Here is a 16176-nt window from a genome sequence, read left to right as displayed (position 1 = left end):
CATCTAGGGGTGCAGTGATTCTATTGACGCCACATGTGCCTAATAGAATTTTGTACCATTGGACAGTTAAGAAAGAATAAATTACTTTTTTACCACTAAAATGTTGTTTTAGCCCCAAGTTTTGAATTTTTCTAAGGACTAATGGGATATTTTTTTACAACAAACTGAGGTCCATTTTTTCCTGAGTACGCCAATACCCTACATGTAATCGGGAAATACTTCTCAGGCACAGTGCAAAGCTCAGAAGGGAAGGAGCACCATATTATAGTGCATATTTTACTGTTATGGTTTGCGGATGCCATGACCCACTGGAAGAGCCCCTGAGGTGCCAGAACAGCAGAACCCCCTTCATAAGTGACTAAATTTTACAAACTACACCTCTCAATGAATTCATCTAGGGGTGCAGTGATCATATTGACACCACAGGTGGGTCACAGAATTTTATACCATTGGGCAGTGAAGAAAAAATAATTACATTTTTACCACCAAAATTTTATTTTAGCCCCAGATTTTACATTTTCACACTGGGAAATGGGTAAAAATGGCACCAAAATGTGTCCCACAATTTCTGCTGAACAAGGCAATACCACATATGTGACTGTACAGTACTACTTAGCCATACGGCGACACTCTGGAGGGACGGCGAACCATTTGCCTCCTTGAGCACAGATTTTCCTAGAATAGTTTGCAGACTCCATATACAGAGCCCCTAAGTGCTAGAAGAGCAGAATCCCCCCTCAAGTGCCCCATTTTGGAAATTACACCCCTCTGGGAATTTATGTACAGGTGTAGTGACTATTTTGACTCAATGGATGTTTTCCAGAAACAAGCACCAGTGGATGTTGCTGAGTGAAAATTGCAAACTGCCGTTCTAGTGACCAGTACATTATGTCCAGCTCATGCTTCTGGAGACATGACCCGTAAATTAGGCGGGCTCTCATCGCTACAGAAATGCCAAACATGTGGACGCTAAATGTGTTTTTTGCACACTGTGGGACTCACAGGGAGGGACGGAATTTGGATTTGAAAGTGTAGAATTTGCTGGATTTCTTTTGGGGGGGTGAGGAGCCATAGCGCTTTTCCAGAGCCTTTGTGCTACTAGTAACATGAAAGCCACCTATATTTCCATTAACACATGACGGACCTGAGTGGGAGATTTTTTTGTGGATTTAATTGAAACCTTTGTTGGGAAGATTTTACATAATATTTTGGATCACATTTATCCTGCGCTCTACGTTGAGCACTTACATCGGGGTTTCCATCTAAATCTCCAAATTACGTGATTCAGATGAACCCCCGAGGGATCCATTCACTATAATGAGGCAGCAGAGTTACTTTGGACTCCGTCTGGCCTCTGTTCAGCGGTGTTCTTTTCAGGAGTGCACAAAACTCTGGCCGACGGCATTTTTCTGCACGCCTAAAAAGATGGACACTGCTGGATCATTTGCCAGTCGGCATCCACAGTGCCTCCATCTGCCTCATTATAGGGAATATTCCACCGGTGGTTCAGTCTGAATCACGTATTTCAGAGATTTACATGTGCACCGAACCTTACTGCGATATTTGGGAGGCAGAATGTACAAATCAACAGTACGTGAAGAATTGGTTTTATTTATTTTTGACGCTGTTCCTCGTGCGGTATTAGTGATTAGGCGACTTTATTCTTCGGGTCGGTGCGATTACAGCGATACCAGATTGATATCGGGTTTTTATGATTGACAGCTGTCAAACACTAAGATGCTTTTTTTGCAAAAACTAGTTTTTGCATCGCCGTACTTTGAGAGCTATAATTTTTCTACATTTCGGCCGACAGACTCATGTTAGGGCTTGTTTTTTGTGGGACGAGTTGACGTTTTTATTGGTACCATTTTCGGGCACATGACATTTTTTGATCGGTTTTTATTTCGATTTTTGGGAGGCAAAGTTAACAAAACCCATCAATTCAGGAATTATTATTTTTTTTTATGTCATTACGCGTGTGGTAAAATTGATAAGGCAGCTTTATTCCTCTGGTTGGTACAATTACAGCGACACCACATTTATATCTTATGTTTTGGCGCTTTTACACAATAAAAGCTATTTTATAGAAAAAAATAATTATTTTTGCATTGCTTTATTCTGAGAGCTATAACTTTTTTATTTTTCCGCTGAAGGAGCTGTATGGTGGCATGTTTTTTGCGGGACAAAATGACGTATTCAGAGATACCCATTTTATTTACATTTGTCTTTTTGATCGCATTTTACTCCACTTTTTGTTTGGCGGTATGATGATAAAGCATTGTTTTTTTTGCTCTGCTTTTTGTTTTTATTTTTTACAGTGTTCACTGAAGGGGTTAACTAGTTTGACAGTTTTAGGAGTAAGGTCGGTCCGGACGCAGTGATAGCAAATATGTACTTTTTTTATTTTTTGACATAAATTACAAATTTATCAGTATATATATATATATATATATATATATCTATATATCTATATATCTATATTTTTTTTTTATTATTTTCTGATTTATTTTTTTTTGAGACTTTCACATTTAGCAGTCTGATTGCCGTTATAAGGTATAGCAAGGCAGGATCATTGCTATGCTTTGCAACTGTCAGTTCTGCAAGGGCACAAGCTAGTTAGCATGATCTAACTTACTAGTGTCTGGTGAACCGGATGTTGTCATCATGGCAACGATCGGGCCCCGCAATGACATTGCGGGGTCTCTGATCCAAGAGCAGAGGGGCTTCTGTCCCTCTGCCTGCTCGCTAATTGCTGTGATCGCAGGGGTTAAAGGGCCGGGAGTGGTGCGGACACCGCTCCTGGCACTGAGTGCCAGTGTCAGCTGTCAGAATCAGCTGACACCCAGTGGCGAACGAGCGCACACAGTCACTGTGCGCACAAAATTGCCTGGAAGTCCATGGTCGGTAAGGGGTTAATGGTGTTGCAGCCTCTGTGGCTTTTCAGAAAAGGTAAAGTGTATATACTGACAGACCATGTGACACTTACATTGCACACAGGTGGACTTCCTGTCACTAAGCATGGGACTTATAGAAATGTTTAGTGGCGTCATAGCAAAAGGGGTGAATCATAGAATCATATAATGTTAGAGTTGGAAGGGACCTCCAGGGTCATCGTGTCCAAACCCCTGCTCAATGCAGGATTCACTAAACCATTTCAGACAGATGTCTGTCCAGCCTCTGTTTGAAGACGACCATTGAAGGGGAACTCACCACCTCTCGTGGCAGCCTGTTCCACTCATTGATCACACATTGTCAAAAAGTTTTTTCTAATATCTAATCTGTGTCTCCTCCCATTCAGTTTCATCCCATTGCTTCTAGTCTTTCCTTGTGCAAATGAGAATAAAGATGATCCTTCTACAATGTGACAGCCCTTGAGATATTTGTAGACAGCTATAAAGTCTCCTCTAAGTCTTCTTTTTTGCAAGCTAAACATTCCCAAATCCTGTAACCGTTCCTCATAGGACATGGTTTGCAGACCGGTCACCATTCTGGTCGCTCTTCTCTGAACTTGCTCCAGTTTGTCAATGTCTTTTTTAAAATGTGGTGCCCAAAACTGTACACAGTATTTCAGATGAGGTCTGACCAAAGAGGAGTAAAGTGCGATAATGACTTCACGTGATCTAGACTGTATGCTTCTGTTAATACATCCCAGAATTGTATTTGCCTTTTTTGCTGCTGCATCACACTGTTGACTCATGTTCAGTCTATGATCTATTAGTATACCTAAGTCTTTTTCACATCTACTGTTGCTTAGCTCTATTCCTCCCATTCTGTATATGCTTTTTCATTTTTATTGCCCAGATGTAGTACTTTGCATTTTTCCCTGTTAAAAACCATTCTGTTAGTTGCTGCCCACTGGTCCAGTTTATTTAGGTCTTTTTGAAGCCTCTCTCTCTCTTCTCTAGTGTTCGTTATCCCTCCTAGCTTTGTGTTATCAGCAAATTTAATCAGTTTACCCTCAATTCCTTCATCTAAATCATTGATAAAGATGTTGTACAATACAGGTCCCAGGACAGAGCCCTGTGGTACCCCACTTGAGACATTCATCCAACTGGATGTGAAGCCATTTACGACCACTCTTTGAGTCCGATCACTAAGCCAGTTATGAATCCACCTAACAGTTGCCTTGTCCATTCCATAGTTGGTCATTTTTTCAATAAGGATGGTGTGAGATACTTTGTCAAATGCTTTGCTGAAGTCAAGATATACTATATCTACAGCATTTCCCTGATCCACCCAGTCAGTGATTCTGTCATAGAAGGAAATTAAGTTAGTCTGCCATGACTTGTGAGTTACAAACCCATGCTGACTCTGGTTAATCACTTCATTCTTATCCAAGTACTTACATACATGTTGTTTAATAATTTGTTCAAAGATCTTTCCTGGTATAGAAGTCAGACTCACCGGCCTATAGTTCCCTGGGTCCACCTTCTTCCCCTTTTTGAAGATAGGAACAACATTTGCTCTTCTCCAGTCTTCTGGGACTTCTCCAGTTCTCCAAGAATTTTCAAAGATTATGGAGAGTGCTTCTAAAATTTCTTCTACGATCTCCTTCAGTACTCTGGGGTGTAATTCATCTGGACCTGGAGACTTGAACTCATTTATGTTAGCTAAATATTCCCTCACAGTCTTTCTGTTTACAGATAACCTGGATTCTTCTATTCCTTTAATATGACAGTGAAGATCAGTTGATGTTGCATTTTCTTTCTGAGAGAAAACTGATGCAAAATAGGAATTAAAAAGTTCGGCCTTCTCAACATCCTTTCTTACCATTTCACCATTTTCATCCTGTAAAAATCCTATAGCATCTTTGACTTTTCTTTTACTTTTGACATACCCCCAAAATCCTTTTTTATTGCTTTTGACATCTCTTGCAAGCCTTAATTCATTGTCAGCTTTAGCTAACCTGATACGTGCCCTACAGGTTCTGCAGACTGCATTATAATCTTCTTTAGATATGCCTCCCTCTTTCCTTTTGATAAACATTTCTTTCTTTCTAGCATGTGTTTAAGTTCTGTGTTCATCCATCCTGGTTTCCTTAAATGCTTCCCATTCTTCCTACTTTTCGGGATTGTTAACGATTGTGCTTTGAGAATACATATGCACATGCCAATTTTTAGTTATTTGATGCCATAGATTAAATTTTAGCCTATATTTTTCTCACTTCACCTGTGGCACCCTGCTACCCACAGGTACCACAGGACCCAAAAGGGTGCATGGATGGACTTCTCCACAAGAGGCCCTCAATATAAACAGACACCTCCACCCTTCCACCTCATACCACAAGAGGGAGCCCTGTTAGGTATATATATACTGGAGGGTGGAGTTAGGTAGGAGAGTGTGCTGACACTTTAGAGCAGCAAAGAAGCAGCACATGTTAGCTGCTGTGCTGAGGAAAAGTTAAGGCCTAAAGCACGTGCTGAAGCCTGAGGGCCTAGAGCGTGGCCGGAGGCAAGGAGAGGAGAGAGAAGTGTTGGGGGGCAGAGGAGCATCTTTGGCTCACCCCAGAACACAAGCCGGACACCGGGTCCGCGCCTACAGGGTCCTCTACGCCCAGTAGGACTAAGCGGTATACCAAGGGGATTCTAGACCCCTGGTCAACCTGAAGCTGCAACCATCCAAAGAACTAGGAACCATGAAGGCCCCAGCGTCCAGGGATAGTGGTAGCCAGAGGACAGTTCTTACCACCAAGCAGACAGGTGAGAGAGTGGGAAAGAGTACAGAAGCTAGGCCTAGTTCCAAGCAGGTCAGGAGCTTCAGAGAGAGAGAGGAAGAAACAGACAAGGAGGCCTTATACCGGCTCACTGGGGAGAGTCCAGAAGTGCACCCTTCCTACCAAGTACCCTGGACCGTACCTGCCATCTACACCAGTAAAGGTACTGAAGCGAATCCCCTGTGTGCGTGTCTGTTATTCTCCCCTGACCCGGCTGGGCCACCTCTCACCTGCATCCCTTCCATCAACCCTGCCCCGGGGGCCCGCTCCGCCTGTGGGGAGCAGAAACATCTCAGCTGCCATCCCATCACCCCCCGGAGGTCTGCAGCTGCGCTGGTACTCATTACCAGGAACCACAGGTGGCGTCACAAGACAAAACAGTTTATCATCGCTTCAAGCAACAACTCCTTTTAAGAGTGACCCCAGGGTACGGGCCCGGGAGCCGACCGCCGTGACATCCGAAGAAGGTAAAGGCCGAGTCCCCCATATCCCCCTGGGCGAGTCACACCAACTTAGACTATTTAGTGCCGATGTATCACACACAAATTGGATTACAAAAATATTTAAACACAGATTGTAATGTAACAAAATAGGTAAATAGCCATGGGGGGAGAATACTTTCACAAGCCACTGTATTTCCTTGAGGAGGCCAGTGCCAACCAACAGTTGGTACTTCCATGGGAAGGCCAGCGCCAGATATATATATATATTTTTAACTGAGGGCGGCATAATCTGGCAGTGCATGCACAGGTTATGCAGATTACTTGCTCCTTGGCTTGCCCAGCTAAAGAACATGACCAGTATTGGCGCTAGATTAGGGCTGTAGAAATAACTGGTTCTTGACATCGGTGGGGCAAAAATGGTCGAACGTTCAACAATGAATCTATTTGCAGGACCTGGTCCCACTGGCAATAGATGGTCTATTGTGACTGGTGAGTACCTAGAAGTCCAATCACATAGGAGCCGATTCATCAAGCAGTTTATACTTAAATTAAATTTTTGCACATGTTGCAGTTGAGTAAAAAATTTTAAAACTTTTGGTGTTTTTATGCCACTCCTGGCCAGCATCGGCAACTTTTTGAAAATGGGGGGGAGGTGGACCGGAGGGTGCGTGGCTTAGCGCACCCAACAAATTCATCATAATTAACACCATAAAAGTGTTATAAATTACGACACCTGTTCTTGACTGGGGCACATTTTTTTTATGCTGCTGCAGAACAGCTGAAAGATGCGCAACTTCATTAAGAGGCACACAAGCCTAAATTAATTTGGTGCATCTTACACCAGTGAACACTTCATCTAGACTAGCGAACGAAACATTAATCCTGATGAATCGCCCTCTTAGTATCTATTCCGAGTGATAACTTACTCTGCCTCCTGACGATCCCGTAGCTCATGTAATGGTGTGGTCAGTGTCTTCTGTACCTCGGTTGGTTCTCCAGGTCTTTAGTAGTCATTAGATGTTTGAATGTCCAGTGGATCACCATGAGTACAGGCACCACAGCCCCTACTCTTTGGCTGATCCTCCGGTTGCTCTAGTTTGCAGTAACCTGTATTCTGCCGGTTACATGCCTCCACACAATAGATATACATGAAGGTATTGATGTAAATGTACATACACCAGCACACTTTTTTCTGGTGTGACCCAATCAATATTCAATTTTCCTTGGTAGCATTTGTATTTATTTAGCAGTGGATTGGGCTGCCGATTTTAAGAGTCTCCTTATCCACTAGAACTCAGTGATTTAATATTAGCCTCCTGTGCTTTAATTCAAAAATCGCAAAAGAGTTGTACCAAGTTTGGAAGTTATCCCTTGTAAATAAAATAGGGGAAAACTTACCAATTGCTGGGGGCCTGACTAGTATGCCCTTTTTCCGATCCAGAGAACCGGAGCTTTGGAGAGTGGATGTCTATCATGCACACTGCCTCTCCATTCATTCTCTATGGGACTACCGGAGATAGCCAATTGTCTTCGGCACTCCAAAAAGAATGAATGGAACGGCAGTTTGCATGTTGGACCTCCGCTCCATTCACATGAAGCTCTTCAGAGCCTCAGGATCCCAGCAGTTGGATCTCCAGCAATCAGAAAGTTATCACCTATTCTATGGATAAGGAATAACTTTGAAACTTAATTTATGGCCCTGTTAAAGGTGTTGTATCAAGTCTTTAATAGTACTCAGAACTCTCCTCGTTAGGGATAGTGGGACTTTTTGGGCCTCCCCAGGCTTCTAGGCCTGAGCACAAATACAACTTCTATACCCAACCCTTACCAATGATTGCACTGTTGTCATAAAAAATTTGATATCTATACACTTATACATACACTACAGACCAAAAGTTTGGACACACCTTCTCATTTAAAGATTTTTCTGTATTTTCATGACTATGAAAATTGTACATTCACACTGAAGGCACCAAAACTATGAATTAACACTTGTGGAATTATATACTTGACAAAAAGTGTGAAACAACTGAAAATATGTCTTATATTCTAGGTTCTTCAAAGTAGCCACCTTTTGCTTTGCTGACTGCTTTGCACACTCTTGGCATTCTCTTGATGAGCTTCAAGAGGTAGTCACCGGAAATGGTCTTCCAACAATCTTGAAGGAGTTCCCAGAGATGCTTAGCACATGTTGGCCCTTTTGCCTTCACTCTGCGGTCCAGCTCACCCCAAACCATCTCGATTGGGTTCAGGTCTGGTGACTGTGGAGACCAGGTCATCTGGCGTAGCACCCCATCACTCTCCTTCTTGGTCAAATAGCCCTTACACAGCCTGGAGGTGTGTTTGGGGCTCATTGTCCTGATGAAAAATAAATGATGGTCCAACTAAACGCAAACCGGATGGAATAGCATGCCGCTGCAAGATGCTGTGGTAGCCATGCTGGTTCAGTATGCCTTCAATTTTGAATAAATCCCCAACAGTGTCACCAGAAAAGAACCCCCACACTATCACACCTCCTCCTCCATGCTTCACGGTGGGAACCAGGCATGTAGAGTCCATCCGTTCACCTTTTCTGCGTCGCACAAAGACACGGTGGTTGGAACCAAAGATCTCAAATTTGGACTCATCAGACCAAAGCACAGATTTGCACTGGTCTAATGTCCATTCCTTGTGTTCTTTAGCCCAAACAAGTCTCTTCTGCTTGTTGCCTGTCCTTAGCAGTGGTTTCCTAGCAGCTATTTTACCATGAAGGCCTGCTGCACAAAGTCTCCTCTTAACAGTTGTTGTAGAGATGTGTCTGCTGCTAGAACTCTGTGTGGCATTGACCTGGTCTCTAATCTGAGCTGCTGTTAACCTGCGATTTCTGAGGCTGGTGACTCGGATAAACTTATCCTCAGAAGCAGAGGTGACTCTTGGTCTTCCTTTTCTGGGGCGGTCCTCATGTGAGCCAGTTTCTTTGTAGCGCTTGATGGTTTTTTCGCACTGACTGACCTTCATTTCTTAAAGTAATGATGATTACTTAGCTGCTTTTTTCTTGTCATAATACAAATTCTAACAGTCTATTCAGTAGGACTATCAGTTGTGTATCCACCAGTCTTCTGCGCAACACAACTGATGGTCCCAAAACCATTTATAAGGCAAGAAATCGCACTTATTAAACCTGACAGGGCACACCTGTGAAGTGAAAACCATTTCCGGTGACTACTTCTTGAAGCTCATCAAGAGAATGCCAAGAGTGTGCAAAGCAGTCATCAAAGCAAAAGGTGGCTACTTTGAAGAACCTAGAATATAAGACATATTTTCAGTTGTTTCACCCTTTTTTGTTAAGTATATAATTCCACATGTGTTAATTCATAGTTTTGATGCCTTTAGTGTGAATGTACAAATTTCATAGTCATGAAAATACAGAAAAATCTTTAAATGAGAAGGTGTGTCCAAACTTTTGGTCTGTACTGTACATACACATATATATCTGTGTGTATGCATGTATGTGTGTATAATATATATATACAGTATATTATACACACACACACATATATATATATATGTATGTATATGTGTATAATATATACACACACAAGGTATATGCTACTACTCTGGTTGTTTGGAAAAACCTTTTTCTGACTATAGAAAATAAGAAAATAAATACATTATATATATATATATACACACACATTATATATATATATATACACATACATACATATACATACACACACACATATATACACTTTCAGCTTCTGTTCCAACACTTACCCAGTCCTGATGCATTTGTAAAAGCAGTATTTGCCCACTCAGCCAATCACTGGCCGCAGCAGTGACCCGCCTCCATCAGTGATTGGCTGAGCATGCATTTTCTGACATTTCTGGCGGGTCGAGATGGAACCAGGAAGTGGAGACCATTGATGAGCAAGCAAGTGTCCGAGCAGAATTTGAGGGGGACGATTTAGTATTTTTCATTTTAGATTATTATTTTTTTCTAACAGACTCAAACCCCTTTAAAAATAAAAACAAACAAAAAAGCTCTGCTCAAAAGCCCCTTTAAGTTAACACAGTAATAGGCCTCAAGCCACAGTAGTAAGGAATATATTAATATTTTGACCTTCCACCCAAAATAAACTCCACATCTGTAACCCCCATGGTATATTGTGAAAGTGTTGTTTTAATCTATATTGGACTCACACAAGTTTTTGTTAAATCCATTAAAATAAAAATTCATCGTGAGAAGATAATTGTGGTAAGGTTGTGCCAAAACGGGGGCCAGTCACCGTCATTCAGTATACACTATATCTCACTGTCATCACAGAGGAGCCCACATTGCTGTGGTTACCGTTACTATGGAAACACTGCCCAGATTGAAGGGGTTTCTTACACAACTGGTTATTAAGACATTTTTAATTTATTTGTCTTTTTTTTTTCCTTCTGGATATTTTATTTTTGGATGTGACATGATGAACAAGTTCTCCGCACTCCGGCTAATTGCACTTGATAACAACATTCACTGTAAACACTGGCTTCTTTAATTAGAAATTGTAAATGGCATATTCTTTTCAATGTGTTCAATTAAAGTTAGGAAAAGAAAAAAAACACATTTTTCTGCTAGAAATAAAAATATCTGCTTTTTTCTTTGCTTATATTGAGAGCAGTGTATGATGCTGGGAAGAAAACTGCACGAGGCAAATAGGACATAATAATTAGGTATGTGGCAGGTAATAGGTTAATGTTCTGGCAAGGTTTAGCTTAAGGGAAGGTTTTTCTTTAAAAAAAAAAAAAAAATCTATGGGATCTGATTCATCATTTGCAGTTTTCATCAGATTGGTGCATCATTTTTGATCAATTTTGCACTAATTCAAAGTTCTTTTCTTTTGGAAGTTTTTGCTCATTTTGCAACTTTTAAAGAGTTAAAAGTCACGCTTTCCTTTAAAATATTGCAGGTTTTTCTAGGACTGCGGAAAAAAATTGCTCCACATTAGGTGTTTGTCTGTTTTTATTTTTACTTCACCATTATGGATGGGGTTTAGACTTTCCGGATGCTTTTCAAAAAGTTTCTAAATTTTTGTGCAAATTTACTTCAGTACCCCCTGGATTGATTCTATGTACGCCAGAAACTTTTGTGCTAAAATGTTGAAAAAATGATTCCAGACAAATACAAAGACAAAATTCACGAAACACGTGCACCTTTTTTGAAGGGTTATCCATTTTATGGGCAAATGTCTGCATGGAAACTGTTTATACAAAGGTGGTGTACAAGGAGGAAGCCATGGCTTTTTTGGTTTGTTGTTTGGTAAATCAAGAAGCTATAGATTTTAACAAGCCTTCCAAAAATTATCCCGTTATTGGGAGCAGCAATAGATTGGCTGTTTGGAAAGAGAAGAAACAATTGCTCTTAAAAAGCTGTACAAAAATTATCCCTTTTGGAAGCAGTTTCAGGTTTATTTACCTGCAGAGGGTAGGGTTCCAAGCAGCAGCAGTATAGTATAGCTATATAATGCAAAGAACAAGGAGGAGATGTGTGGCTATCTACCGGTAGTGGAAGTAACAGCAGCAGTAACTGCAAAGTATAAAATATGATGGCAGCACAGAACAGTATACAACACACTGGACAGGCAGGAGATGTGTGGCTCTATTGGCAGTGGTAGCAGCTGCACAGTATAGAATATGAAGGGACAGGCAAGAAGATGTCTGGTTTGTCTGCAGCAAGATCTATTCAGTGAATGCTTTATGCTACCTATACAGATGCTTCAACATATTCACAGATGACTACTATCACATTACGATGTCACAAAACATGCGGGGATTGCCTGACAAACACGGGCAATCCCCGCATGTTTTGTGGCGGTCTAACAGCCGCGAAACACGCAGTCACAGGGACTTGAACATGTCATTCGAGCACCCGCAATACTCTATGCATACCCGAGAACCCTAGGCAAACTCGAATAACAAGCACTTGTGCTCATCACCATTAGGTACACATCCAAAAAACTATGAACTGCAAAAAGCAGCAGTACCGGTGTGGCATATACAGGTATCAAATAGACTAGTAAAACAGCTGTGAAAAAAATGTTGGCTTGCTGCTTTCTAGTGCATAAAGAATAAAAGAGTTTAACTGAAATGCAAAAGGACAAGCTGCCAGCCCAGCTATTCTATCCAATCTCTTTTATCCTATTATGTTAATCTCTTTATTATTTTTAGACTACGGCACTAATCTGCTTCAGTGCTGCAGTTGTACAACACTGGCGGCCATTTTGGGTGATTGTCGCAACTCAAATCACAGGTTGTTTGAAGTTGGCAGAACAAACTGATTTCCTAAAACTTTAAAAAAATTAGTTCAGCATCAAATCGTTTTGCTCATCTCTACTTGGCACTCATTGCATCCTATTACTGATATGTGATGTTATAAGTAATTTCTTTCACTCTTTCACCAATTTACCCCTGCAGGGTTAAGTCAACATTTTTCCCTTTGGGGATCAAAAACATCTCGAATATGTACCAAAGTATTCAAACTAAATTTGTAAGCTAAATATTCAAAATTAACTTCACACATTTTCATGAATTTGAAACAAAAGATTTTGAAGACTATTTCTTCTTGTGATAGACATGCCCCAAATATATAAAAAAGTTTTTTGTAAGTAAAAGGTAATATTTTTGCAGGTTAAATAATTTTATTTAATAGATTTTGGTAGTTTACAAACTGTTAAAACATTTAATATATTGAAGATAAGTATAACCAAGGAATAAAATTAACTAAATTAATTAAAAAAAACAAAAACAAAAGAAAAAACAAATAGAATTAATAGACGTATATATATAAAAAAATCTTTTAACCACATTCTAAAACATACATCTAGGATGCCGACATAAATGAACGTTTTAAAAACAAAAAAATTAAAATATCAGAAAAGAAACTTTAAAGCAATAATACATACTGAAGGGGTTTAAAATATTATTTTTAGTTTGCTCTTTTTTTCGTTTAAAACATACCATATTCTTAAAATCTTATATGGCAGTGCAAAAAATAAAATAATATGTACTTTAAAGGTGCTATATACAGCAGCAGTTTAAAAATATCACGTTTCACATTGGTAAAGCAGTGCAGAAAATTGTTAACATACTGGATGGTCAGGAATAGTCTTCTGTAAAGGGGAGGACAGACCTCCATGGATGGATGGACGGAACCAATATATTCTGGGAATATCTAAATGTAATGGTGTCCAACAGCATATTGCAAATCCAATGTAAACCTAACAATTTAAAAATATATACAGTACTATAAGTGCTTTAGAATTTCAGTCCAGTCCCAAAACTAAATTATAGAATTCTCCCCATCGAGGTATATCTTGCACGGACAATTTATCCTTTACATGATGTAAATGCTACGTAAACGTGATAGTCACAACAATGTATTATTGGGGTCCGAATCTATCCAAGGATTCTGATGTAAACTTGGTGGTTGAAATTGAATCATTACAGAACCCTTTAGTTATTGCACAAGCTCCTTCTGGATTTCCTCTTTCCTCTATGGAATTCCCATTGACCAGATTTTGAAGTCTTTGTCGCTCTTGGGCTTGTTTTGCTCTGTTGGCAATGTATCTTACTCTGCTCTGGCTTCTGGAGGATGTTCTTCGCAGAAGATTCATGCCGTCGTCCTCATACTGAACAGGTTGGAATTCGGTGGGAGAAGTAATGTCATTTTCTTTCTCAAAACTTGTCAGCTTCTTGAGTTGCTCTGTAAGGGAATCTGTAGACTTCGTGGAGGCATTCATACCGGCAGGTCTCCTCTGAGCTCTCATAGACCTTGTAATAAAGCTTCTGCTTATGCTTCGATACTTGCTTTCAAAATTGCATGATATATCATCTGAGGTCAAGTCCCCAAGGCTTTTGGACATTGACTGGGTGGCCGATGCCTTATTAGTGTTGGGTTTTCTGGAGGTCTGTTTGAGGCTCTCTACATATAATCTATTCCAAGTGTTCCTTCGTGGTAAGGGTGGTAATACTTCTTCAGGACTTTTAGCTAAAGGCCTTGGATAAAGTTCATCTATTGCTTTGGTGCTAGATATTAAATTAGGGTTGGACTTGCTTTTTGTTACTCCAAAAGAGGTTTCTCTGGATAAAGTAGTTGCTGATCTTGGTCGGATGCGATTTTGTAATTTAATACTATCAAAGTTATCATCAGAGATATCAAGATCCAGCAAATGTTTCTGTGCTAAATTAGGCAAAGAAAGGTCAATTACTGTGTCGTTCGAAGATTTACTGGAAGACGAAGACATGCTGTCCCTATGACTGTTGAGTTCTAACTTGCTCCATATCTTATCATTAATGGTGGCATCAGAATAAACCTCTGCCACCGGAGACTGTAATGCCAAGCTGCTTGAAAGGACGTGACCTTCACTTTTTGTTCTTCTGACAGGAATTAGAGGTCCAGTACGGATCACTGATGATTGTTGGGGAATTCGGTTAGGCTTTGGTCTTAGAACACCAGGAGGTATAGGTTTCATTACTGGGGTGAGCTTTATTAGCTGCTCTAAAGATTTGGTAATATTTGATGTCTCTGAACTATTGCTCCTTTGAACAAAGACCCGTTCACCTTGACTCCCTTTTGACTGACGGACCTTGTTTTCTCTCGAGACATCTGCTAATAGAGACATTCCCGGCTTCATGTTGATAGGATTGATGGTAATTGTGATTTCTTGTTTGCCACTGGCATTATTGTGCATATTACCATTTTTATTTTTGCATGTGTTTTCTGAATAATCAGTGCTCACGATTGAACTATTGGTCGGTTGAATAATTTTACCTATGGCTAGGTCATGTATTTGATTTTCTCTGTACATATTCTCAGAGTTACTAGCTGCGCTAGGACATTCAGATTGAGATTCCGTTGAATCCTTGTACCCTTTAAGGTCTTCATTTGTAATTGAGGCAACAGGCTGGAGAAATGTAGGACCAGGAAGAGGCATCTGCTTGGCAAAGGAGGGTTCTTCTGTAATAGTTTCAAGACTACATAAAGAAGAGACCGACCTATAAATTGAGATTTGTCTGGCATCTGTAAAAAAAAACAAACAAAAAAAACAAGAAAAAAATAGTAGGTTATCAGTTCAGTAGAAGGTGTACTACACACTAAGTAGTCTGATGAAGATGCATGCATCGGCATCCAGAATATATATAATGCACTAGCATCTAGGAGGGTTGTCTGGATGTATAAAAGCCACCAAAAATGCTTCCCATACATCCAGCAGGCAAAAGGCAATCAACTAAATCAGCATAAGACAGACCAACCATCATCAAATGTCCAATAAATTGTAGAATCGCTGTCAGGGTAGGGTCACAAGACCATATGTTCTCCATTACAGAAAACAGGCCCGATTATGCTGATCAGAGTTTTATTAGAGTGAAAGTAGTTTTTCTTGGAGGTGGAGAGAAAAAAAAAGTTTCTCCATTATGTTAGTCCTAGAAAATTGGATATCAGGTATCATCTAAGTGCGGTTCGATGTTTTCCATGGACCTATAGACTTGGATCAAAATTGGACATGTGGACAGCCCCAAAGAATAACATTGGTATGAGTGCCATCTGTGAAAACCACAAATAGCACCTGTACTATATAACCGGTCATGTGCACAAGCCCTAAGTAAAACTGATCAATTGTGTTGTGCCTAATGGAGGGCCTGAGGGGGGTGGGGGGTGGAAGATAAGACAAGGTGTCGAATTGAATTCTATGCGAATTACACAGAAATTTGCATTCTCCAAAATGCTGCCTTTTTTTTTCTTAAATGCTTCTGTACAGATTCAGCAAAATTGTGGACACCATTTTTCTGAACCTTAAAAGGCCATCAAAATATATATAAAAAAATCCTTATACTCACCTTATCTTTCACATCTCCAGCCTCTTCGCATCACCTGTCCGATCCTCACCCTATCTTCAGATCGCCTTCAGTAGTGCCAAAATCCATTGACCGGGACTTAAGGCTTTGATGAGGACCAGGAGGATTCTACACAAGCGAGTGAGAAGACTTGACATCATG

General features: G+C 40.3%; 1 protein-coding gene across 12 annotated transcripts in view; it reads right to left on the bottom strand.

Moving 5' to 3' along the window:
- Nucleotides 1–12798: 12798 nt before the first annotated feature.
- The window catches only part of PLCH2 (phospholipase C eta 2), an 816520-nt gene continuing 813142 nt past the window's right edge, over nucleotides 12799–16176 (bottom strand). For 10 of the 12 annotated variants that reach the window (XM_073656907.1, XM_073656908.1, XM_073656906.1 and 7 more), the window contains one exon: nucleotides 12799–15199. In XM_073656907.1, the coding sequence (XP_073513008.1) occupies nucleotides 13560–15199 (1640 nt within the window). In that variant the 3' untranslated portion in view covers nucleotides 12799–13559. The remainder of the gene's footprint in view (nucleotides 15200–16176) is intronic. The other 2 variants (XM_073656915.1, XM_073656916.1) reach the window with 1 other exon arrangement.

Source organism: Phyllobates terribilis, unplaced genomic scaffold (assembly GCF_046119375.1).
Source record: "Phyllobates terribilis strain yellow unplaced genomic scaffold, ASM4611937v1 Scaffold_12__6_contigs__length_324123572, whole genome shotgun sequence".
Lineage (NCBI taxonomy): Eukaryota > Metazoa > Chordata > Amphibia > Anura > Dendrobatidae > Phyllobates > Phyllobates terribilis.
The sequence above is the reverse complement of the archived record's forward strand: the minus strand, read 5'-3'. Positions and strand labels throughout refer to the sequence as shown.